At 43.6% G+C, this 26,551-nt stretch overlaps 1 protein-coding gene across 4 annotated transcripts in view; it reads right to left on the reverse strand.

Moving 5' to 3' along the window:
• Window positions 1-833: 833 nt before the first annotated feature.
• Window positions 834-26,551, reverse strand: part of SLC4A11 (solute carrier family 4 member 11) — a 102,257-nt gene continuing 76,539 nt past the window's right edge. For all 4 annotated transcript variants that reach the window (XM_082759763.1, XM_082759762.1, XM_082759761.1 and 1 more), the window contains 7 exons: window positions 22,698-22,947; window positions 21,868-21,974; window positions 20,610-20,778; window positions 17,509-17,682; window positions 12,766-12,961; window positions 10,526-10,695; window positions 834-7,538 (listed from right to left, as the gene is read on the reverse strand). In XM_082759763.1, coding sequence (XP_082615889.1) covers window positions 7,475-7,538; window positions 10,526-10,695; window positions 12,766-12,961; window positions 17,509-17,682; window positions 20,610-20,778; window positions 21,868-21,974; window positions 22,698-22,947 — 1,130 coding nt within the window. In that variant the 3' untranslated portion in view covers window positions 834-7,474. The remainder of the gene's footprint in view (window positions 7,539-10,525; window positions 10,696-12,765; window positions 12,962-17,508; window positions 17,683-20,609; window positions 20,779-21,867; window positions 21,975-22,697; window positions 22,948-26,551) is intronic.

Consider the following 26,551-nt stretch of genomic DNA (forward strand, 5'->3'; position numbering starts at 1 on the left):
CATTTCGAGGCCCCCAGACTTGAGGCTGCTCTCATGCTCAAGAGCCCTTTGACTGTGAGAGCACGAGAAGTGGTTCTGGGACCCATACAGCAGGGTACTCACACCTCAAGCCTCCTCCAAAGATATTTAGTCCTGAGCTCTCAGCTGAGAGGCTCGCATGGAGATAGAGTCCTTGGGAAGTGCTTTCAGCAAGGCAAGGGCTGAGTGGCTCTTGTGTATGCCACGTGCTGCTCTCAGAAGGGCTCCCATGGGTAAAAACTGAGCCTCTTGCTGAGTACAGGTTATTTGAAGTCATTTCTTACCCCCCTTTCCCCTCCACGCCCTCCCCAATAGCTTGTCTACATCTATACATCAATATCTTCCAAGGAAACCAGAGACACAGGGCAGCACTAGCCCAGCCTAGGCACACTCAGTGCACCATTAAGGTGCAATTATTTCTCATTCTGCCCCATCAAATCACAAAGCAATCCCATTTCTGGCTACCCAGGCTCCCACCTGTAAAAATTATAGAATATCCCAAGGTGAAAGGGACCCACAAGGGTCAGAGTCCAACTGCTAAGCCAGCACATCTTGCACACACAGTTGAGATGCTCCCATGCCACCAGTGCTGGGAATTACATAAATATCTCAGCTACATCAGCTACAGGGTCTCTTAATTTTTTTTTTGACCCCCTCCCTTTTTTTTTTTTGATCCCCAAACCACCAAAGAAACTCATAACCCTGCCCTGGGACACAAACCCAAGCTGCGCAGGGAGCTAAAGGTTAAATAAAGGACACCGCTTAGGCACAGAGTAGAAATATATAAACAGTACATTTCTTTTTATTTCCTTTTTAAATACAGAGCTTCCTTATGACAATAAAGGAATTCCCTCTCCCTCCTCCCTCCCGAGCAACTCTTATCAAAAGAAATCACCCACTGCAGAACTGACACCAGGCAGGGGCATGCGCTTTGGGAGCGTGTTTAGCAAGTGCAGTATCTATAGGCTGTGCCTCCATAAATAGGAGCTGGTGCTTTCCCTTCGCTTTAAATAGTTCCCCAGCAGCCTGTGAGGGAAAGCTCCCGGTCATTCTGCATTTTTGCTCCCTCTACTGAAAGCATATGAGAGTATTTGGGGGTGCAGCCCCTTTTTTGTGTTGGGTCAAGGGGAAGGGGGTTGATTTACACTGATACAGGAGCACGTATTTCAGGGGAAGGGAGGGTTTCCAAGGGCTGAATTCTGATAATTCCCATTTTTCGGGGGTAATAGCTGCATAGGAACAAGTTAGAGGTTAACATCAGTGAAAAGGATGGGGGAGAAGCAGAAGAGAGCCACATCTGAAAATAGCAGAGCACCCTCACCACATCAGAGCAGCTCTGCCAAATAAGTCTAAGAGAAGGGACGTACCTGCTAACACCTGGGCAGGCAAAGCAAGCTCAGGAGTGATGTGAGCCTATCTGTGCAGGCTGGGGCTCTGCGCTTTGAAATTGATGGTGCTGGTCCCAAATTTGAGAAACTCGGAGCTAGTCAGTGCTATGGATGTATGCGTTAAAAAACAAGTGGCTAACGCTGCTCCTAAGGGAAGGGTACAGGGCCTGAGCTCAGCTGTGCCACCCAGATGTCCATCAATCCTTCCAACATCCTTCTGAAAAGGGATCAATTGCCTGCCGCATGGCAGGACAAGCCCCCTTGTGCTGCCACTGCTCACACAGACCCTTGCAGGAACTGTCCAAGTCCCCCAGTCACGGGAAACTTATCTAAAAGCGATGCCTGGAAAAAGCACGCTGAGACACTGACTGCTGCTGATAGACCCAGCCACAGAGCTCAGCCCTTTGGCAAGCCTCCCGGGTGCTGAAACTGATGCTCCAGCTGCTGAATTTGATATGCTGATTTTCTGCAAAAACCCTGAGCACATAACAAATACATTACTGCCAGAGCTTTCTCTTATTTTTTTTTTTTTTTGAATGCTAGCATAGCTCAAGTAAAAAAAAAAAAAGAGAAAAACTTTTTTTTTCCCCCCAGACTCTGCCATTTTGTTCACATTTGGGTCTCCCACCTGCAGCTAAGCAAAGGACACTGATGGCTTTTGGAGCAGCAGCAGGAATTGGCCACATGGATGACCGAGATGCCCCACGCATCCCCCTCTTCCACTCGGGGGACTTAGCTCTCCAAGCGAGATCTTTGCAGCAGGGATGCAGATGGGGAGCAGAAGGCAGCACGTCCCCCCGGACACGCTCTTAATATTTAATGCGGCATCAGGATCATGCCAAGCGATCCAAGCTCAGGCAGAGTTTTCTACAAGAAAAAGGAGACGCAGCCAGGGATTGTCTTAGTTTGAAAGGAAAACACACACAGGCTGAAGAGGAAAGTGCTAATTTGTATTTCTAAAGGATGGACTCGGGCAACTCCCTCGTCTGTCTGCTCTTCACAGAATATTGATGGCTCGCTCTTTGTGACCAGATCTGGAGCCACGAGTGTAATGGACAGGGTTTGGTACTTAAACGCCTTAATTAGATATGAAAACAATTAGAGAAGACTATTCTCTAACATCCACAGGCCTCAGCACAGATAGAAAATGGGGCAAGCCCATCCCAAAATGTCTATTTAAGTTGTTTTGGAAGCCTGACAGATGAAAAGAGGACAGCCCAACTGGAACGCTGTGCCATCAAGTAATCATCTAACGAGATGCAGAAGACAGTGCAACTGTAGGACAATTATGAATCCTTCATAATTGCCTATTATGGCAAAGCGAGCCCCAAGAGAGCGGCTGCTGCCACGCTGCTGCTCAGACACAGGCTTGAGCTCTCCGGATAAAAATACCCACTCAGCATTTTGGCAGCGTTTTCACAGTGGGGACACCAGAGGCAACCTTCAGAGAATGGCTAGGGAGGATGAGAGTGAAGTCAAATTATTAGAAATTAGAGAGGAAGGGGCTTGCACTGAAGTTTTGGGGGAAATGGATGCAAGCGATGACTTTCATCCAGTCCCAATTTTGCCCGTTAACCTTTGAGGCAGGCAGAAACACAAAGGACAGATACAGAACAGCGAAAAAGAAAAAAGCTTCATCAAGGAATAACACGAACATGTGTCAACAGGTAAAAGATGCATGTTAGTGGGACACAGACTGGAAAACAGCAGGAACTTTTTGTGACATGGCACGTGCTTCAGGTCCCTTTTATGTTGCTGAGAACCCCACAACCCCCACCCCAAAAAGTGTTCTCCAGGTATACCCAACTTCATGTTTCCTTCTGTTTTTCCTCCAAAAGTGCCCAGAGAACACAGTCCAGCAGCATCTTCTAAAGCAGAGAAATACAATATGCAAAAATTTTACAAAGATTCAGTCTTTTGGTACAGCTGGGAACGAGGGGGGCCTTTCAGGAAGAATTGTTTGATCTACAGCATACGGGTACGTGACCATCTACCAATTATTTTTCAGGGCATCCCAGTTCAAGCAGGCCATCAGGAAGCGTATGTCACATCCCACAGTGGTTGGATTCCTCTTCAAACATTTCTCCAGACAGCAGCTCTGAAGCAAACCAGTTGAATTTTACCCCATCCCTATCCTTTTGCAGTGATGCACTGACACACATCATCCAACTCGAGTTTGACATTTATTAATAGCTTCAAATGTCGATGCCAGAGAATCTGGGAGGCTGTTGCTAGTGAAGTTGTCAGATCTGCTTTCTAAGCAATCCAGAAAGCACTGCATCGCCTGTTCAGCAGTCCAGGTTTCACCAACTTCCCTTAATTTACATGAAGAAACATCTATTTCCATACATCAGCGTGTCAACATCGTTGAAGGCAACAAAATAAGTCTCAGACCAACAGAACTATTCAGGTATAAATCCAATTTTAATTGTCAAGCTAATTTCTAGCTCCTACATTCAGTGCAAGGATCAAAACCTACAGGTTTGAGAGCAGAAATTTATTCTATTCCCCGTTTGTGATCGTTTTGGCAACTGTCAAAAGGTTAACTTCCCAAACCCACCCATTTCAGAAGTGCTCCACCACCTCGTGGCTCCAGGTGAACGTCGTGGACTGTCAAAAAGCTATCGACATCCTTCAAACCCACTTCTTTGGCAACAGTTATACATAGCGTTGTGCGTATATAAAGAGCTTATAATAAAACTTTGTACATTCTAATTGTCTTAACCTTCACAGAAGTATTAAAGTGCTCAATCAACTCTGAACCACCTCTCCTTCCCTAGTTAGCCCACCTCCTGGAAGCGCCTGCACTTTTGTCAGCAAAACCAGAAGCAAACAAGAGAAAAGGTACAAAAAAAAAACCAAAAAATAATCCTCCGTGGGATCATCACGACCCCGTAACAGCCAAGAGGCCTTGAGTCTCAGAACCCCTCCTACCCATTTATCTAGACACAAAATATGCAAGCAGTTTAAGCCAGCACAGCTTCACTTCGGGAGTCGTGCTGCTTCCCCATCATTTGGTTCTTTGGCCCATGACTTCTGCAGAAAGAAAACTCCACAAAACAGATTCTTATTGACACCACTAAGAAAATACAAAGACTGAAGTCGTACTGGTAAAGCAACAGCAACGAACAAAACACCCACCCCAAGAATGGTGATTGCTCTCTAACACCCCCTGGTTAGCTAGGCTTTGAGTGATCTCATTTAACAGCATTTGACAATCTGAAATTGATGTTTTCAAGTGTTTTTTTGATGTTTTCAAGTGGTTTTAAATAAGGGACATTTTTTGGTCCTTGTGAGTTGGGGGACAGGGGGCACATCTGAGAACTATTTCTGACAACTACTACTTTCTCTGACAAGACCCACGTGCAGTTCATCCCAACGTGCTCTGTTCTGGAGGGAATTTCACCCTCTGCTCTTCCTCAAAGAGGACCAGAGCTACTCTCCACCAGGCACATCCTCTTTCCTGCAGCTACAGCACCCACAACGTGGGTCGAGCCACCCCACAAGGGGTAACTTTTCCCAACCAAGAGCTGAGACACCATAAACGCACCCTCTGGACACCTGCATTTAAGAGCTGAACCATAAGATGACGCTTCTCATTCTAGTTTTGGTCAATCTAACATCCATGGGAAACGCACATTATTTAATTAATGATTATTTAAGCATCATCAGGCCTGTACAATCACTGTCTTACGACATACTGAACTGTTTGCTGTCACCTGCTCTTTTTCTGTTGACTGGAGATCAGACATGCTTTTACCACCTCTGCCTTCGCACTGCCCCAAAATCCTGTTTGCTGCCTGCTCGTCCTGTTTCCACATGCAGACCCTGGTAAGAGCCATTTGTGACCTCACCACAGAATGACTCAAAGCTAGAAAATATTGACCAAGGCAGTCAGAAACCAGATTCACGCCTGCTGTCATGCTATGGCCAGACACAGCATGAGTTGCCTCTGCTGCCTTCAAAACTGACTGAAAACCAAATGCATTTACCTGCTTCGGTGTACCAAACCCCAACTCGGAGCCTTCTCAGCATTCCCATAAGAATTGGCTGGTGTGACCTGAAGGTTGTTCGTGCTGCTGCTTTTCTTGCTAAGAAAGCTGGGGGCTTTCCCCTGGGATAGCTGTAGGACTTACTGGCCGTGCCCACAAGGGCACATTCTCAGGAACGTTTTTCAGGAACGTTTTCTCTTCTGTTAAATATTAATACAAGGATGAAAAGTTTCCATAAGAAAGTGGAAACTTTTTCAAGCACGTTTTAAAACTGTAGGCAACTCCATTACGATGCGATACCATCTGATGTTTAGTGCAAATACACCAAACCTTCAGAGGCTCGAGTCTGACTCTGTTTCAGCATACAAACGTTTTCCCCAAAGCCTTTCTCCCTCATCACAAAGCTGGCCTTCCTCACACAGAGAGACATCCAATCTGTAGGGAACAGGCTGATAAAACCCTGCACACCATTGACTGAGCAAGCAATTGGTAAGAAATTCCTCTGTGCTAATCTGCAGTATATGCACATTTCATTTTATGTTCCCCTTCCCTCATTTTTGCTGTTTTGAAAGTTCATTATCTTCAGAGCTCCACATTTTCCTTAACACTTTACACCTGTGATCTGTAACGTGCAGCAATGGGCAAGCACTGAACTAAAGGGCAGCTGGTTTCACAGTACTTCAAATAAGAAAACTGACCATAGTACAAGCAAAATTAAATAAACTGAACTATAAAAGACAGAAGTTAAATTCATCCAGAAATATAATATAATGTCTGGGAGTGGGGGGGAAAAATGGAGATTAGCTACAGAACAGAAATAATGAAATGACCAACAAATATCGATTAGGCAAAAGAGGAAAATTTTCATTGCATGCTGTACATTAAAATTAAATGCAAAATTCACACGTCAGAGCATCAAGACAGAATGAAGGTCTCAAGCCATGGAAAGAAGAAAGCAAAGGAACACCTCGAATAAAGCAACACATGAACAAAAACAGTAAATGAGCAGCTTCAGAAGGAAAAAAATTAAAAGTGACCATATCTCCAACAAGAAAAAGCAGCACTGAAGCAGAGAACAAGTATATGGTCAAGACATCACGGGTAACACTGATTGCACAAAACACTTTTGATATTTTGAAAGAATCAGGCCTATTTGTATATCTATGCAAAATATATACACAAATCCATATGTATATATGTACACATAGGCACTACTGTACATATGTATATGCAATCATTAACACAACTGCCCTTTGACAAGTTTCAGCATTTGACTCCGGGTACAAGCGAGAACATTGCAGTTGTGCAAAACTACACGTCTGTATTTGATTACCGAGTGGCAACGGCAGAAAGAACCAAAAATAATTCCCAAATAGCTTAGACCCAGGTGCAGTTTCACCAACATCACCGTGCGAGCCCAACCTCTGAACATTTCCAGCTCATCTGTAGGAATGAAATATTCATCCAAAGCTGTGGATTGTATCAGTACGAATTAAATCTGCTTCTAACCCTTCTGCTAGGCAGTCTGAAGAGACAGCCAGACATCTCTCCTGACAGTGATTTACCATGAGGCCATCCCACCTGGAATACTAATTCGGGAATACTGGGTTCATGGGAAATAGAATTCAAAGGCCAGAACAGGACTGTCACTCTGTAAGAGAAAGGTCAGTTGCTGTCCTTAGAGTGTTTTGGAAAACAGGGACGTGGCGCATAAAAAAGGGATTTCTTCCCCCACCCCTCAGACAAGGGAACACGTAACAGCTCTGAATGCATGCTCCAGCTGTATGGGCATGCTGATCTTTGGGGATTCCAGTTTTGGGATGTGGAAAATAGCATTTCCATAGAGCTTGCTTGCCTCACAGCTCCAAGGAGCGTTAGCCTCTCGAGTCCAAGGCTGTTTTGGTCTGACACTTCAATGCTCAATTGGTCTTTGATATGTGCATTACCAATACCATATTAGAGCAGAAAGAAAGTGGTGAAAGAAAGAACTGCAGATAGATTGTTCTATGCCTCGGCAAAGCCGCCCCATCCTTCCAAAAGAGCCATCCTTGCTGCTCCATGTGTGGCAGACCCCGTTTAATGCTCTGCATCCATAGCATCCAAGTACTTGGCTTCGATGATTCTAGGGAGCAGGTTATACCTAAGGTTGAACAACAGAGAGAGAATTAGTCCTTTTTTTTTTTTTAAACCATTGTGTAATGTTTTGTGTGTCCCAAGACTGTTTAAATTTTCCCATGGCTGTGCTCTTGGTTTGTGCTGGGGTGGCAGGCAGCTTCCTGCTCCCCCAGTTCACTAGTAGATGGTTACTTGGCTAAAAATCACCGTTTATATTTAGTTTATCCTTTCTTTAGCACTCTTCCTACAGTTTCCCAACATAAAAACCCACCTGATGCAGCCTTACATCCATTACAACAGTGCAAACACCATTCATTAAGAACTCATGGGAGAAATCCTCCCCAGAATTTATAGGGCTGTTTCAAAGACCAGGGTACAAGGCTCATTTGTCTTGCACTTCCCCAGTTCTTCAAGTATCTCAGGTCACTCTTTCCAGCTCTTCTCACAATGCAGCTTTCCTGGCAACTCAGGAGTCTTTTGAAAAGCACTAAATATATCAGCAAGACTTGAGACCAAGGTGAGAGGCTGAGCAGGGCTGTGACATTAATTCTACCAGTTCCATCCCTACCTGGTGTCTGGTTTCCTTTGGGTCATGGAGGTAGTGGTTCCTTTGTTTTCGTGGTGGTTTGTTTGCATGAACAACCTCATGAATTAATGTATTTGGGTGAGAAAGGAAAGCCACTAACAGTATAGTATGAAGTTGCTCTTGTTAAATCCTACTGCACATTTGTAGTTTGACACCTCTTGCTTTACAAGGAAGCTATTCTTCAGCTGTTAAAATAGGGCACAAAGTGCTGGAAAGCCCATTTAAGAGCTGGGAGGGCATTTTCAACAGCTAGACAGGAGATCCCAAAGAGCACTTACTGAGAAATACCAGTATCTGCTTAGATCGACCTGCCACGAAATAAAATGCTTCAGAGCTGTGGGAGCACAGATAAACATCACAGAGAACTTGGAAAAAAAAAAAAAAAAATCCCTCCCTGAGAAACCTTAAGTATGCCCCAGAGCAGGGATTAGAGTGTAACCAAAAACTAGTCAACCCCAAAGCTTTGAATCAAACCCAGAAATTTGGGATAACAAACAAGAAAAAGTAATTTTCTCTCAACTGGCTGGTCCACTGCAGTAAGCCAGTATGAAAGGTAACAGATTTTGGTGACTATACCAGTGGAAAAAGATCAGTCCCTCAGCTGATGATGATGCAAATCATGTGTTTAATGCAGTTGGACATAGAAATATGTCCTTGAGAGACAAATATGGCTGGTTTTCTGGATGGGACACTGAGCCATGACTCATTCATCTGGGTTTGTTTCTTTACTTTGACCCCTGGCTATTCTCCCGTATCTCCTCTTCCTCCTTCCACTTCCTTAAAAACAATTCACTTTTCCCACTCTGCCTCATCTATTTAGAGTGCCAAATCTTCATGAAAAAGTCATCATTAGCTACAGAGCTATACATCACGGTGCTGCCTTCTCAGCTGGAGCCCAGATTCCAGCTTCATGCTGCCCATGAAGGCAGCAAAATTCAGAAAAGGGAAGCAGAGGACAAATTTTTGTATTATACCAGATAGCAGTACCGTGTCCCCATTAGCAGCAGGGCTAATTAAAAAGGCTATTAGGAAAAGCTGCTCTGGAAAGAGAAACGAGTCAGCAACAGAGATAGGATAGGATGACAGTATCTTATTTACTGAAAAGAGATACATTTGCATGACTAAATTATCTGCCATCACAAAATCCAGTTCTTTGACCCAGCACTTTCCACAGTAACATAATAAATCTGTCACCTGAACGTTTGGCAAAAAAAGGGTTTTCTTTTCTATCCTGAGCTGCTCCATGCAGACTTGTAATTTCCACAAGGCTCAATCATCTACCATCACAAAATGTTTGCCAGCCATTTAACTAGGCATCTAAAGTACCACCTATGTGAAAGGTGGGTGAGACACTCCTACCACAAGAATGATCATTTTAGTGTTCTCTACAATTTTGTCCCTTTCTAAAAACCACACCCAAATAGCTCCAACAGGAGCCTGTCAAAAGCCAGGGGAGCTCTGACATTTGCTTTTGTTTTAGAAGGAATTGAATCCATCTTCACCACCCAAGGAAAATGCCACAGCAGCTGCCTTTGCAGATTATCACATTGGTAGCCCTGAACTTTCAGATCAAATGGAAAACCTCCAACGCTGCAAGCTCAAAGACAACCAGATACCACCGGATGCCACACAGGTCTAAAAATAATCAACTGGACTGGAAACACATCTGTTCTCTCCGAGATCTCATTAGGGCTTCTAATTACATCCAAATAATGGAGAGGACAGCATGAATGATTTGACTGAAGAATGATGGGCAGTCACTGTCTAATGAACATTAGGGAAGAAGTTCAACTCCTCAGTAATTCTCTTTCAAAACTGAAAGATAGTGTGCAGTACTCCCAGTTTTACATCAGACACATTTTAAGTCTATACCTGCTCTATTTGACTTGATTATTTACAATGGCATTCAGTACTGACCTTACAGACCACCTGCACAGCATCACAGCACTAGATAAAAGATAAGGATTCCTCTTTAAATTCATATGGTGCAAGGGAAAATTTCCAGCTCTGCCCTCCATGAGCGCAGGTCTTCGGAAATCAGACCACAAAGGAAGGAACATTACTGATACCTACAGGAAAGGCTCATACCACAGCTTCTCAGGTAGACTTCTCACAGGCTCTGCAAAAGGAGAGCCATTTGCCTCTTCACCAGCTAGATATGTACCTGTCAGCCCACATCCCTTTGCACAACACCCAGCATTAGTAAAATCACAAACTGTACTATTCCTCCTCAAGCTATTCTGGACTATTCCTCCTCCTGCAGCTGGAGAAAGGTCACTATTATCAACTTCCAGGGTCTGGCTGCTCAGGAGACTACTGGATACCCTTCTAGACCCATTCAGACTTCCAGTAGTGCAAGGCAGAAAGCAAAGTGCATGGGAGAATGAGAAAAATACAGCCAAACTCTGCTCGGAAAAGTTTCATACCTGATTGGGATCATTCCTATCATGATGAGTGGGAAGATCATCTTCATGTAGGGCAATGGTGACATGCCAAAACCACAGAGAATAAGGAGCTGCAGGACCTGCAAGCCTGTGAAATAGTGGATCTTCCTCTGGGGCACTCTGCGGATGTAATGTGTCGGAGGATAAGCAGTCTGCAAACGGAAGAATAGCATCTTAGACACAAAACAACCTGGACTTAAGAATTTAGCACACAGCACAAGCTTTTAAGGAGTGCAGTTTACATACACTGCACCAACAGTCCTTAATACATTCAGCTGAACACAGGGTTTGTAGGGTTAAAGCACATAACGAACAAACTGCAGCATTGGCAACAACACGCAGATGACTGGGCACTAGAAACCTGGAGGAGAAAACACACCACACAACCAAGATTGCCTTGGGGAGCATCTGGAGTGCAAGAAAATATCTCGATAAGTACAGTAATGAGATTCCCCTGAGTAGGATTATCAGGGCTTTGCAGCAACATGTGAAGTGCCTGTGGGGGTGCGCAGAGGGTGATGGTAAACAGATACGTTCAAGTGTTGGTACTGCTGGATGGTTTCTCCACCTGAAATCCAGCTCCTCATCATTTTTATAAACTTTTCTGTTGATCAGACTATGCTTGCCCTGGTGGTCCCATTTTCCAGCTGAACCCTGATACAGCAGGAGATGAGATTGGATTGCGGAGGTGCTGGAAGAGGCTGTACTCAGACTGTAGTGATTTTCCCAACTCATATCAACTACTCATTTTTGAGAAAGAGGAAAAGTGACATTAATAGGCTAAATATCACTCGTGGTTTCCTCTGACAGTTACTTGCTCATGTCTGAGCATAAGCTTTGACTCACTGTCTATACATCAATGAAGAATATGAGCGACTGTCTGCTGGCACTGATACAGACTCGATGGATTTCAGATTATGCCATGACTCATTAAAAGGTTTCCAGAAAAGGGGGGAGATCCATATTTGAGAATGTTTTTTAATTTTCCAAACTGAAGCTTGGAAAATTCCACGCATAATTTGTATTAAAACCAGAAGTAATATTCCACATACATCAGCAACTATTCAATCTCCACTCAAAAAAAATCAACGTGACAACTGTAATCTTTACCCAGATTTCACAGTTTTAACCTGAGATGTAATATCAGATCAAAAAAGATTAGCAGAAGTACAGAGCCAAACGTTGGGCTTATGAAGCCCTTGACCCTCGTTATACAAGAAGGTGAGCTGGAGACTCGTTATTGCTCCAGGTACCACCTACACTGCAAACGAATGCCTTCTTCACACTTGTAATACAGATGGCTTGAAAGCAGATCTCCCAGATTTGTTTTCATCCCACATCAGAAGCATTTCAATAATGCAAGTCGTTTCATTTTGAGTCTAAAATCCTACCTCGTGCTTCACACAGGTCAAAACAAAAGCGTAAAATGAGGCAAAAATGACCTTTCCTGAAGCTTTGTTGTAGAGTCATCGCTATGCATCTGTTTTTTTGTTTTCATCTTTAAGCTGAACGTACTCTGTAGCTGACAGATGCCACAGGAGATTTTTAAGACTTACAGACACCTTGCATGCAGTGGGCAATAACTCATGCAGCTTTATTTTGAAGGTAACATTTGAATGCAATTTTGTTTGTGCTTTATACAGAGAGTTTAGGGGCTGTCTTCCCAGGTAGCAGCTCTCCCTGCTGCATCCGTGCACTCATTTTTGCCTCTTGAAGAAAGGTGCTCTAGAGCACTTCTGGAGCAGACTGAAAAGAACAGGATTACCTGGGACAGTGCTCTGTAAAGGAAAGCTTTAATGCCTTTACAGCAGGGAAAACACAGAAAAAATTATGCAGAATTTGAGGGAGACGTGAGATGCAGTACAATTCTATGAACAATTTAGCTACCACCTTTTTCTACCCAACAAAAACCTTGCCACTTTTGTTGTTTGACACTGTGTTATTCTCTCATTTGTTTATCTGCTTCAATGCAAAAGATTTCTCTTGCTCACATCTCAGTGGCAGCCAGACTAAACCAGACCCATCAATTTTCACTCCATTTTTGCAGAGAAAGGTGAAATAAATACGCAAGGTGCAGGTTGAAGATAGAAGCCAGCTTCCTGAGCTTTGGAGGTAACCCCATTCCCAACGCCATCAGCTTCCCAAATGCCTGGCATTGCTTGGTCCCAAGGTTGTAAACGTGATTTCTCATTCCCATTAGGCTGGTGCACCGCTTTGTGTACCTGTTCTTTGAGCAGGAGAGCCACCCTCTCAAAGAGCTGGTTCCCATCAATGGAAGTCAACGCGATGTAGAGGAAGAGGCCGTAGAGGACTGGTTTCGGGATCCATTGGAGAGGAAAAGGGAGGAGCAGGAGCGAGAGGCCAACCAAGAAGTTGGCCACTAGACTTGTCAGCCTTGTCTCCTTCACGCTCACAATCCTAGAAGCATGAGAACAGGAATTAGGGGAGAAGGATAATACCCCAATACCCACATAAACTTATTACCGGGGCTCACAGCTCGGCTTAAGCACAGGACACGTGCCACTCGGGAAAGGGAAACTCATCTCCAGCACACTGAGATCAGCACTTCTGGCCCCGTGCTGACACTGAGAAGGCAGAGCTCTGCTGGATCCAGGCCAGGCACTTAATCCACAACTCAAACAGAGCACCTGGAAAAATGCCAAATTCCCCTTCTCCGAAGCTCCAACAGATCCTATCCTGAACTAAATTGCCCTCTAAGCTAATTCTGTTTAGCACATTGTGAGAAAACAGGCAAGAATCCTCTTTCTGGGCACTAATCCTTCCCTTGATTTACCCAATGGATATGCAATTGGCTCCTATCCAAAAAGAAAACTCATTGACTTCTACGGGAACTAATGAACCTCCTGTAAAAAAGAAAAGGATGGTCTGCACTCTGCCTGAGAGTCAGCACTTTTGATGTACACAAGGATCTCCTTGTTTATATGGAGGGAGATATTGAGAGCACTAGGCAGGGAGAAGTTTAATTCTGCTGCAGATTACAGCAGTTGTGCTGCAAATTGCCTATTACCATGCAAAACGTGTAATTAATTAATGCAAATTTTCTGGAGTTGACAGACCACAGACTGACTTTTTTTTTTTTATGGGAATAAAAGACTGACAGGAAAGCATGCAGGAACTTTCAGAGCCTACTTCAGAGCGAGGGGAGGTTGTTTTGTTTGCACTCCAACTAAACCTGTGAGCATTTCAGTTTAGCTTGAAAAAAATTACTAGAGACAATAGGAGGAAATAAAACCCTCATCTCTCAAGAGTGCATAAATAGAGAAAAGGGAGATTCTTAATTTTTTTTTTTTTTTTGAGAAGATAAATCCACCAATTCAGTGGATAAGCTAGTGAGTAAATCCCCTATTATCAGGTGAAATTCTCATCACAGGCTGCTTTGGTGTCATCTACTGGCCTCATTCCCTGCATGCAAGACCTCATTCTGAATTAACCCCCTCCACAAAGTGCTCTGAGGATTAACATAAGAGCCAGCCTCAAGATCTATGAAAACACATTTCCCTCTTTTACATATGTACTGCTGGCACTTCACAATCCCTTCTGTCCTAAAGGAGATTGTTTCACAGTGAATTCTTTCAATATTGAGTCTTCCGTTTAAGTAAGGTCAGGTCATTTATATATTTAGGAATATAAGGAAGTTGCGAGGGGATGGATGAAGAAGTCTTCCACACCTGTATTTAGAGGGAAATAACAGCCTAAGGTTTGCTCTTAGCATTTGGATAACATAAGGGAATTAACATGAGACCTAATGAATAACAGATATTGTTAACAGAACAAAGTCATGAGGGCAACGCTTGAATTCCTTGGTGAGTAATGGGGCAGATTGTAGACATTTGCCAAAAGATGCACAGAAGAGATACACAGAAGGTATTAACCTCTAAGTAACCCCTCTTCCTCCTCCCAAGCTATATTTAAACAGCAGAAACCACAGGTTTCCTCCTTCCAAACACACTTGTTCAGATCCTCTTACAAGTCTGCTATGTCTAGACATCCTCACCCATGCCTAGAGAAGCCAGAGGAGAGCAGAGTAGAGCACATCTTCCCTGTTATCTGCAAACTGCTCTCGCCAACTCTGGAAGAACTGGGACATCAGCTAGGTGGATATAATTTGGCATCGTTTTCACAGCCTCCAGGCCTGTATCACCACAGAACAGAAGTCTCGGAGATGAGAGAGCCAAGCAAGCTTTAAGTGCAACTGCAGGGGCTAATTCAGACTAATCTGATAACACAGTAAGGAGCAGGCAGACCACTTTAGCACTATCAGAACCACTGTGAGCCTCTCAAGTGCCACCGTAAAGCAGAAGGGAAGGGATGCACTAACTCATTTAGCCCATCCAGGCACAGCAAGAGTTCCCCTGACTTTGTCTTTGGGCAAACTACAGGGGAATTATTTCAGAAAAAAATAAATCCCACTTCTGGGGATGCTTTTGACCTGCAAACAGAGCACTCGTATGTCTGCTGGGTTCCTTGTGAGTGAAGCAATGGAAACTGAAGTGCTCAGGATCAAAGTTAAATGCAAAACCATAACATTGCAATCTTATGCAAGCCTGAAAGGACAGGAACAGAACAGCCCAGAGTAGCAGCCCTTTGGTAATGGATTTTTGAAGGTCATGAACCTGTCTTCTCTTGGGGATGGAGCAATCAGTACTGGAGTGTTTGATCACATACAAGTTCTGCAACTACTCCTGTCACCTCCTGCTAAAGTAGTCTGGAACTCCTTATCAGAAGATAAATGATGAGCACCTTTATCAAATTTGAAATCTTTAAAGCTCAACTTCACAGCCTCAAGCTGGTCTTCTGCTAAATTTGGCACCTCTCTTATTTCCAGCACAGGACATCAACACAATAACAGAAGCCACCCTGCAGCTTGTGTGTGTTCAGAACCTGGTGTGGCTCTTGAGGAAAGAGTTCCAGAAAGCCTGCAATGGAAATGAAGTCATTAATGGAGATTAAAGAGCATAATCCAGGCTCATTTCCCCAGAATCCTTTAATATGGCTAGCATGGGATTAACCATTCCCAGTCTCCTCCATGGGCCGGATGAGAGCCTGTTTGCAGATTGCCAGATCAGCTCACAGGCTCAGGTGCTTACTCTACAGGGGACAAGAAAAGTTTGCTTTCATTTTGATAAATCTTTATTCTTGTTTATATCATCCTCACTGAGAGCTTTGATTTCAGTGAGGAGAGGAACCTGCTAGGGGAGGCAGCACAAAGAACTCCTGATTTCTAATCGAGCTTCAGTACATTTTCTTTTCCAGCAGAGCTGGCTACGAAAAATACGACAATGTTACACAGATCCTCCTGTTCATAGCTCATTGCTTCACAGAGAACAAGCAGCTTTGGTCTCAAAGGCAGTTCAGACAGCTAGGCAACTCTTGTTCCTGTCTTCACTCCCTATATCCAGTTCATTGCACTCATTTATGTACCAATTTGCCTCCAGCAGAGCAAGAGCACTCAGCGAGACTAGTTCATCCCTCAGCCCTTTTTAGGGTAATTGCTGAAGCCATGTTCATATTAACATGGCCAGAGAGGGTTCTCCTGTGCTCCTTTGGGGAAACTGGGTGACAAAGCATGGGACAAAGACAGCAGGTAGTCCTTAATTCAGATGGGTAACTGGGCTTTGTCAGGGAAAAGCCAGGGTGTAGAATAAAGATGGTGGCAAAATTAAAAAACACCAAGTATTAAAAATCAACAATAGAAGACAAAAGGGAAGCTTGGCTCATAGGCTTCCAAGGATAATTTCTGCATCTCAAACATAGAGCAGAGGTATTACAGAACAGAACATGGACACCACGAGCACCAGCATGGATTAAAACCTTACAGAACTGTTTAAAGCAACTCAAATTTTACATTTTTTCCCCTGAGGTAGGGCTTAGCATTGATTCAAGACAAAGATATAGTTGTAGGAGCAACTAATACTAATGGAAATAGGATCCCAGGAACTGATATGCCAGGAAAGGACTGCAAAAGCTCTGCAGGGAGCAGCTGGACTCAGCAGTTTCCGGATGTGGCATGTGAAATCAGCAATCTGAAAGGCAGCCATGCCAGGTGGGGCTGGGCCAGAAGACACCAAGAACAGCATAAAGGCAAAATGGAAATTAAAAGGCAGACCCACTCCATCTCTTGAAGTAAATGACCACTTAGCCTCACTTTTGGTAAGCAGCAACTCCAAAAATGGAAACCAAGATGAGATAATTAAAACTAATGGCATGCGAGTAGAAATTACCACTTCTGAGGTAAAAGCACTCAAGTGTAATGTACTGAGATCAAGCAGACCAGATAATCTCTACTTGGGAGGAGGTTTCATAAGAAATTGGATTTTTATTTTTAAATAGGTGTCTGATAAGATAGCATTTGACAACTTCGGACAAAAAACTTGTCTTAGAGGCATGACCCAAGCATGGTTTCATGGCTGTTTTTGCTTAAAAAACAATAGAATTTAATAAGCCTTTCCAAAAGATGGTGGAAGATTCTATGGGAGCTCTCAAATAACACTGCATTTTTCCCACCCCTTGTAATAACCACCAGACAGGTCTAATGCAATGAATCAGACTGGATTTTTTCTGGTGAAGACATCTGGAAAAGTTTGGCCAGAACATCTTCTCGGCTTTCTACAGGGATAGAACCAAAAAAGGCCTTGGCTGGCTCTTTCACAGGACAATCTACACCAGAGCAGGCTGAATCCTTTCAGGCCACTTCCAGCCACTGATAGGAGCACATATTTGTGGCTCTCCTAAAACAAGTGCTCTGGTGAAGGGGAATGAAGCAGAGTACAAAGCCATAGTGCTTGGGGTGGCTTCGTTTGGTTCGTTTTTCTTTCCACCCTCATCTTGGAAGATGCTCAAGACAAGAGCTAGCTCCCCAACCATGCATCTTGCTGTACCCAAAGGATAAGGAAACCACAAATCAAAGTGAAGTGATCCAAGACAGCTCTGTGGCTCCTACTTACGTCTCATAGATGTGTCCATTTTCAACCCTCTCCTCTACGTAGGCCAGAGCACGGACGTGCATTGGGGAGTGAGGGAAGGCGGCGTGGATCCATGGGAGGCCAAAGACAGACAGCCCCGTGTTGATCAGCGCAACAAGCAGGAGGTCCCAGTGGTAGGCTGTTCCCTTCACCAACCTGAAATGGGTTTGTGTTGACACGTTACAAATGGTGCTAACAGGAACAGGGCTGCTCTTGCTGAACCTGAGCTGGAACACTAAATATCAAAGTGCACTTCCATGCACAGAGTGATTTCACACACCTCCTGCTTTACAGCAGGCGTTACTTGAGCACGGATGGTAATGAAACTTGCTAGCTTTCCCTCAAAGCAATCATCTGCTGGAAAAAACAATGAGCAGAAAGGCAACCCACAAAAATAACAGCCCACAAAAATTACATCAGCATTTTGCCATTACGTTTATACTTTATATCTTGAGTGGATGCAGTAATATCTGCTAGCAGAGTCCTCAGGGGCAGTGGTTTGAAACCCGGGCACAGGCTGCCAAACTAGCAACACTGGAATTTCCCACTTGCCTTACTTCTAACCCTGATCTCCTTCCTTCCCCACAAACAGAACACATGCTTGGTACCCTACAATAATCCCCTACAATTATTTCTGCTGCATAAGAAAACAGGAGGAATTTATTAAACATCAGCTCTTATTCAGTAGTCAGCCAAGTAGACATGCTCCTAATTTGGGGATGCTACCTCGTGTTCACCAATTTTGTTAGGGGAGGGTGACATTGGCAGCCTCCACCAAGGTGTCAGCCACATCATTCACTTTGCAAGGATTTCATACAGAGCAGCTGCTAACAGTGAACATGCACCTCATTTAGCCTTGCAATTCTTGCAAAGCTTGTCCCCTTCACGAACATATTTATCTGGTACTAACTTCTCAGATACTTTTAGTAATTTTAGATGAAGGCTAGGGAAAGGTCTCATACTTTGATACCCAAATTAAAGGTCTATAGCCATGTTTCTGTCCCTGGGCTGAACCAGGGCACAGTCAGCAACTGAGCTCACCCCTACACAACACAAAGGATCAGCTGAATCAATCTCCAGGCACCACCGACTGGGAAAATGAGCTCAGGCACCTTTTAGGTGTCTTAATGCAGCCCAGGAAGGCTCAGTTCAATACCTGACAGAAACTTGTGACCACCTGAGATCCTCCAGGGTAGTAGGTGCATGGAGCTAGCAGACAACCCAGCACATCAAGAAGATCTGTGCCTTATGGGTATCTCAGAACAGCAGCAGATGCCAATATTTGGGCAGCAGAAATCTTGGGTGGGGATCAGTTTTGGAACAAAGACTTGTCTCATTGAAAGTGCTCCCCTCCACTGACTGAGGCCACGGGGTGACTAGGTCAGATGGATGTCTACACTGCCTCTGAAGCTGGAAGGTGCTGGCAGGAAGGGTGGGATTCAGTAGGGTTGTACACGCTTCCTGCTTCAGCTTACGCTTGGAAAGCATGGCCCCTGCCCATGTGCAAATTTCTCAGAGCAAAGGCATCTCCCACCTTCCCCAGGGCTATTATTTGATTGTCCTAGCTGCTGTTTTCTGAGGGTTTTCTATGTACAAAGGCCAAATGTCTAATGCCAGCATCATTTTAGTCCCCTTAGAACGCCTCAGGCTTGCAGCATGATGTGGTACTTTGAGCAATGGATGTGCTCCACTGAGTTCGTCTAGGTCAAGATGCATATAACAGCTCTAGGTTATCCTGGGTTATCTTCACAGTGCCCAAACAGCCCATTATCCCTTGGACTGTCCCCTACACATGCTTTGATTATTCCTTGGCAAAGCACATCAGTGTACTTTCAGGCAAGCATATTTTGCCTGCTTATTCTCCAGGAAGAAATCACTACATTTGGTAAGACACCAAAAACATGTTCTCTGTTTGGCTGGGATAGGCGATGGAATTTTTATTCTGTGATGGTACCACAAACACAAGCTGTCAAGTTCTATTTTTTCCTTCTCTACAAACCCATGCCCTGCTACCTGATCAGCATAAGCTCTGCCTCATATGTTATGAAAAACACTATCAAGAACTACAAAGAATATTTTATACTCCTTAAAGACACTGTAGAGGAAAGCATCAAATTTTCAGAAAAACATTCTAGGAAAAAGATGACCCACTTACATTAGAGATTTATGCAACAGTAAGTAAAAGGGGATATCTAACTAAAAGGGGATATAATCAAGATGAGGAAAAAAAGTGGTCAAAGAAAATCAGATTAGTATAACTGAATTGGAGCTCGTCTTTTCTGCCCCAATTCAGTGCCACTCCAGCTGTAAGATGAATGCTAATGCGCCATGCAAGGAGAAAACCCTCCCACACACTACATTAGCAGAAAAATCCTAAGACATAGTAGTTTCCCTGACAAAGTCATACACATTCACTCTTGAAATCATCTGATTGCAGTTTGCAGAAAAAACAAAAGGGAATATTCTAATAATGTAATATCTCTGCTCAAGTTTATGCATAAATCAGACCTACCAGATAAAAATGAAACCACAATATGTTTTACCTCACTTCTAATAGAATTTAAGAGTTTCAAATGCTTCTTTTCTGATGTTCAGCTGCAGTATATGGTGCTATGACATTTGTGCAGGTCACTGACTCTTCCTTTTCAAGGAGTTCTCTCTACTGCAAGAACAGTGTACGTTTCCACAGGGGCCAGACTTTCCCTACACATCTGTTGTTACACCTATAAATCTCAGAACATACCAAATATCTACTTAGTGTTCAAAGAGCAAAGAAGAAAATGGGCTGAGGTGGTAAGTCACCAATGCTTTGAACTTTTGATTCACCACTCCAATATTGGTTTTTGGGGATGGCGATGACGAGTTCTGTCAGAACATTCCCTGAATATCTTTTCCAATACACAGGCTATCTTTGGGAAAGCTACCAGAACGGAGAGGAGTTTACTTGAACAGCAAGGTGGAGAACATAGTGCTACAACAACAAATAACAGCTTGTTAGCTGAGATCCCGTTGACCTACAGCAATGCTAGGAAAAGGCTTGAGAACGCACCTCTGTAAAGGGAGAGGCACACTGAAAGCATTACCTGTTCTCCGGGGCATTTGTGAGCGATGCCACGATGTTCTGCTCTATGAAGAAGAGCATTGAGAGGAGGAACCCCAGCCCCATGGCACTCATCACTGACCCAATGGAGAGGGACTGGACTGGGGCCAGCACAAACAAGCTCTCGGATGGGTTGTAGTTAAATTTAGACACTGGAAAGAGGAGGGGAGTGATGTTAGGATGCAACTTTCTTGACCAACCATCTACAAGGACTCAAATCATTTTATTTTTAACTCACACTACAGGGAACAAACAAAAAAAATTTGTGACATTCTGGCATGTGGGAACCAGAAGGCCAGAAAAGACAGGCCCATCTAGCTACTTCAGATTTTCTTCCCTTCTCAAAGCTTGGCCACCAACCTTACTTGATGGTTTATGGCTAGTTCTAGGGAGACATTATGTTTGAAACAAAAAAGGAAGGCTTATTTTTCAAAGATGCAAAGCATTTTTAGATTAGAAATCCTTATTCCTAACTGTAGATCCCTCCTGCTCAGTTAATTGACTGAGCAAACATTTTGAAAAAAACTTTCCCACATGCAACAAGCTGTGCCCCTACTTTCTGCCAGTAGAAGTAATCCATCAGTAGGGATAAATCACACATGGCCACAACTGGATGGAATGGTCATCACAGAAAAGTCATTTCTTATTTGTTTCCATACATTTCCTCACATCACCCATTCACGTCACCACAGGACAATGCAATTCCTGTCCCCATTATCACTTCCTGATATGGAAAAGCTGATCTCTTTGGCCAATGAATGGTGTATCATTTTTAGATTTCCTCATGTAACTTAAAACTGCCCAGATGCTCTGCACCATTTCACCTAAATTAGGAAAACGTAAAGCGGAGACAAAGAGGACAGACTAGGATCATCAACTCTACGTCTGCACAACTGGCAACAACAGTTCCTGTCTGCTAATTACTGTCCTTTGTTCTTTGCCAGAAATTGTTGATTCCCTTTGTTGTAAGAGATACACTTTAAATTACACTGAGATGAAAAGACAGGCTGAAGTAATTTATCTAGAGAAAAAAACTTTACTCAGCCCTGTTTTGAATGAATTAAATTGATATTGATTAAATCAGAGCTGCTGGGTTAGGGGGAATACACACAGGATTCGCAATATTACATGGGAGAACTTTGCCTTTTTTAAATAGCAAAGCCTTCCTGGGATTTAATTCCCCTTATGTACCCTAAAAAGCTTCCCCCAGTATTTCAGAGAACAAAAAAAATATAACTTACTTTCAATTTCCTTGAAGATGTAGGAACCCACAACAGAAAAAGTCAGAACTGAAATCGGTAAGGCACAGTCGGACAGAATTTCACGGACTCTCGCATGCAAATATGGGCTGAAATTTAAAGACAAAAAACTATCAACACCACACTGAACGGACAGTTGCTTTATCCAGACAGCATTAATACTAACAAATGAAAATTCAGTCCAATCTTGCCATTCTAAAGAGATGTTTGGAGCAAAGAATTAGTCTTCAATTCAGCTTAAATCCTCTGGAATATATCGCCTTTGATAGTTGATGAATGCATGAGCAAAACCCAGAAGGAAACAAGAGATACAATGCAGTCCTGCAGCACCAATTGGCATCTAATTTCCACATCAGTTTAATTGCTTACTCAAGCATTTCCAAGAGTTTTTAAAGGCAATGGGATTAAAACCCATGTTAGAGGTGGCCATTTGACTTCCAAGAGTACACTGAAGGTACCTTCCCAGTAGGCTGTCCTACACCAGAAGGGATTTTGCCCCCCCAAAATGGTTCAATGCTTACTTGATGAGTTACAAGAGTTCCAAACATGAAATGCATGATTCACCCAAAGCTTTCCAGAATGTCACTTGCGACGCCAAACCAAATACGGAAGGGCATCATCCAGTGACTGAACATTTTGTTCTGCTCTAACATTTTCCAGGTGGCCAGCCAAGCTCATCTCTGGCTTTGGCTTCCACAGCTGCTAATGGAAGAGTTCCACCTGATTTCCCTGGGTCACAAAATCATTAGCGATTCCTCATAGATAATATGAAATAATCAATAGTCTGAGCTCTAAGACTAAAGTAAACTCACCTTTTCTTAAACTGATAGAGCGTATGACCAAGCCAAAGGGTACCCAACATCAACATGAGACTAAGGACGGCAGTTTCACGTCCATAATGCACATCATGCGTGCCTGTTTGATTCTCTAGGGACATGGATCTGCTCACTGATGAATTCATCAAGAAGGTGGTATTGATGCCGAGGCTTGGAATAGCATCAGTTCGTGCTTTTTCCAAGTAACTGTCTCCTGTGCGCCCATGGTAGTAATATTTCTTAAAAACTGTACAAACAACCAACAGGCAAGCATTAGGATAGGTTTGTGACAATCAGAGCAAGTAAAATAATGTGGTTCTTTCTTGCTTGATCATGCAGCATTAACATTACGCTTCACCAGGTTTATAGCTCTACCCCTCAAACCAGTGAAAAGAAATCAGGAGAGCTGCTTCTCTCATAAAGCGAGCACTTTACAAAATTTTCACTTCTTTTGCCAGATAAAAAAATTACACGGATCTAAATCAACAGGTATGAAGTGTAAGTGCTTACAGTGCTAATTATAATATTTTATTCCTAGCACTGAAATCACTGCTCTTAAGCAGAAAACAGACACCTACTTTCAAGCAGGCTGCTAAAAAATTACATCAGGATCTCTGAAAAAATTAAGAGCAGACAGACTGCCTGGATCCTTAAAAGGACTGCACAATGCACAGTAATTACTTTTCCTCCAGGGCTGGTCCAGATTTAAAGATAAGTGTTGACAATATGCAAAATCTGGCAGAACATTTAAATTCACACTGCAAATTGAAATAGAGCATCTGAAGTAAACCTGTACAAGTGAAACGGTAATGCCTCTGGAATTGTCCATAAATGTATTAGATTAGCTCAGTTAAGAGTCATTTATACAAGTAATTAACCGTTGTAAATGCACTCTTGCTTTTGAGCATTTAGACAAGTCATGTTGCCATTCCTATGGCACTGGCTGGCTCCAAGCACATAAATGTGGTGTTGGGGTGGTTTCACCTCTTTTTGGAGCAAGAGCCTGAAATGTCACAAGGAGCATGTAAAATCAGAAGGTAGGAGTTTTGTTTTGCAGCCTTGCTACTCCCGTGTTGTGTGACTGCAAGGCAGCACCCGCTCTTCCCCACCCCAACAGGGAGATACAGGAGGATGGAAACCACCATGTCCAAAATTTACAGTCCCTCTGCCTTTCTTTGCTTTAGACAAAAATATTCCTTCAGGCTTTGCAGAAGGAAACTCAAAGGTTTTCAGGCAAGACCATCCCCTTTAAAACAGAAATACAGCAGCGAAACTCAGGCTATAATGCTCTTCATAACATTCTCCACCCTGCACCCCCTCAAATAATAAATAATTTCTGAAAACCCCAAAGCAGCTCAGCTTTTCCATCTGCAGCAGCTACAGGGAAAACAGGCAAAACAAATTCTAAACATTTAAAAGGAGACAAAAACAACCCTTAAGCATTCTTGCGAAGCACAACTGGTATTTGCAACCACCTTGGATTTGGCTGAAGCAGTTGGGGTTACTGCTGGTTTGGAGCTCATCTCAATGCAAGATGCCTCATGTTTATTTGTGGTGCCATTTGAAGAGCAGTTACAGCCCTCCTTGTACCACCTTTATTTTTTAAAAAGGAACTGAGGCATTCAACAGCAGGGTCCAACAGGACACGAAGGCCACAGGAGAAGAGACCTGTTACTTCACATTCAAAACATTTGTACACAAGCGTAAACATCACAGAAGAAAGTTTGCAGTTTGAGGTTTAACCTTTCAAGCTGCTCCCAGCAGCAGCAGCCAGAAATGAGGAGATCAGTGCACTTTTAAGCATGAGAAAGCTTCCCCCAAGGAGCGATCCCGTTATGGCCTCTGTCAGCACCCTGTACTTGTGCATCGCATGCTGCGGAAGAGGCTCTGCTGCTGTCATTTCCTCCTTCCATCCTCGCAGCTGTGTCCAAGCCCAGGCAGGACACCCACACCTGCTCTGCAAATAGGTAAACTGAGGCACGGGACACTGCCACGACTTGCACGCCAGCATCAAACAGGTTGCTGGAGGACTCACCGTTTCCGGCTCTGAATGTTAAAGGACGCTCTTGTCATAAAAATTATGGAAGTATTTCCTGGGGATCAGCAGCTTGCCAGAGCTAGAAGCCTGTTGACTGTCTCAGCTGACCCTAACCATTACTAAGTCCCAGAAACACACGCAGTTACTGAGCATAAACAGCACATACAGCTCTGCAACTACACAGAATGCATTTGAACACCTCTAATTAGGTTTGGACTCAAAATCCAAGTTATTTTGTGTTGGGTCATGGGGATTTTCTCAGTTTACCACACATTGCTACAGCCCCAATAATACATTTTGGGCTGACATCTCAACCTTAATACACAGGAAAAACTTTCCTTATTTTGTTTACTACACTCAGAATGTGTCAATACAGTAGTGGGAGGCCTTTGTCCTGTACCATGATTTGCTATAAAACGCCAAACTGCTGCAGATTTTGGCACTGGTTTGTTTTGATAACAGAAAGCTAAGTGAATCTTGCTGCCCCTGTTCAGAGCAAAGCAGGTGGTGCTCTTGCTGAAACAGAGCCATCCCGAAGCCTAGCACATGCTCAAGTTCCTTCCAACAACATTAACTTGTGTTATTTGCTTCGGCCAGTTTGTCGCTGTTTCCTGCAGAGTGCAGATGTCAAGATCAAACAAATACAGCTTTGGTGGCTGGGCCACGTGCCGAAAACAAAGTGTCACCGGGATGGCTCCAACACGCAGCCCAATTCATCTGTACAGTATCACATCCCTCCCCCCTTCTTTCCTGCATATCTGTGGGTACCTTGCAAAAAATGAGGCTATGAACAGACTTAGGAAAACATAACTGAGCAAAAGGAACATCTACTTCAACACTAAGCATGCCCAAAAGTCCCTGTCAGCTGGCTAGCCATTACCAGGACCAGCTTCTTCCTCCCACTTAACTGCTCAACCCAAGTTTTGAGTGTGAAGGGTGATGGCAACAGCATTACCTCCTGCTACAAAATGGAAGCAAAAGAGGGAAGACAAGCCCATGGTTGTGAGCTGTGCTGGTGTCATGTTTAAATATGAGTACAGAGAGAGTTTAGGGTAAAGTCTGTGCCTGCCAGCATCACTGCCCTTCTACACCTGGGAACCTGGCTGGACATGAGATCTCTTTTGTTGATGCACTTAAACTCCCTCAGATGCAGCTCAAGCCAATAGGACCTGGCAAACAAGCAGAGCACTGGCTTGATTTATTACCGTTTTCCTATAAACTCAGCCCTTTCCAAGTTCACAGGAGAATTACTCCAATTCACCAATTAGTGATTAGCTTTCAGCCTCCTCTGCTGTCCCCACTGAAGTACTGCTTATATATTCCTGAAGATTTGGCAACAAAGATGAAAGGATGCTTTCTGCACTTTTAACTTGCATCCCATGCCCTTGTTATGGGGAATCAGCTCTCTGCTACAGAAACACTGCAAACATTTGCTAGTTGTTCAATTGCTCAGTGCCACAGGGAGGCTGTTCCATGTCTCTAAAACAGGGCACTAACAGGACACTTCTAGTAAAACACAGCTGCATATTGAGCAAGGAGAAAGCAAAGCACCCCAGAGCAGCTTCTCTTTCACCAGACTTTGCCTGTGCAGGATATTTGAAAGAGGCAGGTGTTCTGCAGAGAAAAAACACTGATTGCACAATCAAAGCATGTGCCCATGGAGCCAAATTAAGGATTCCCAATAAATCCAGGAAATGTCTTGCTCCAATTTCTTTTTCAGTATCAAGATTCCTCTTTGAAGGTGTTCCTCTCATACACAAGATACCATGAAGAAGCATGAGGACATTGAAATTACATGACATGCTCAGTGTGG

Source organism: Aythya marila (assembly GCF_965140915.1).
Source record: "Aythya marila genome assembly, chromosome: 4".
NCBI classification, from domain to species: Eukaryota; Metazoa; Chordata; class Aves; order Anseriformes; family Anatidae; genus Aythya; species Aythya marila.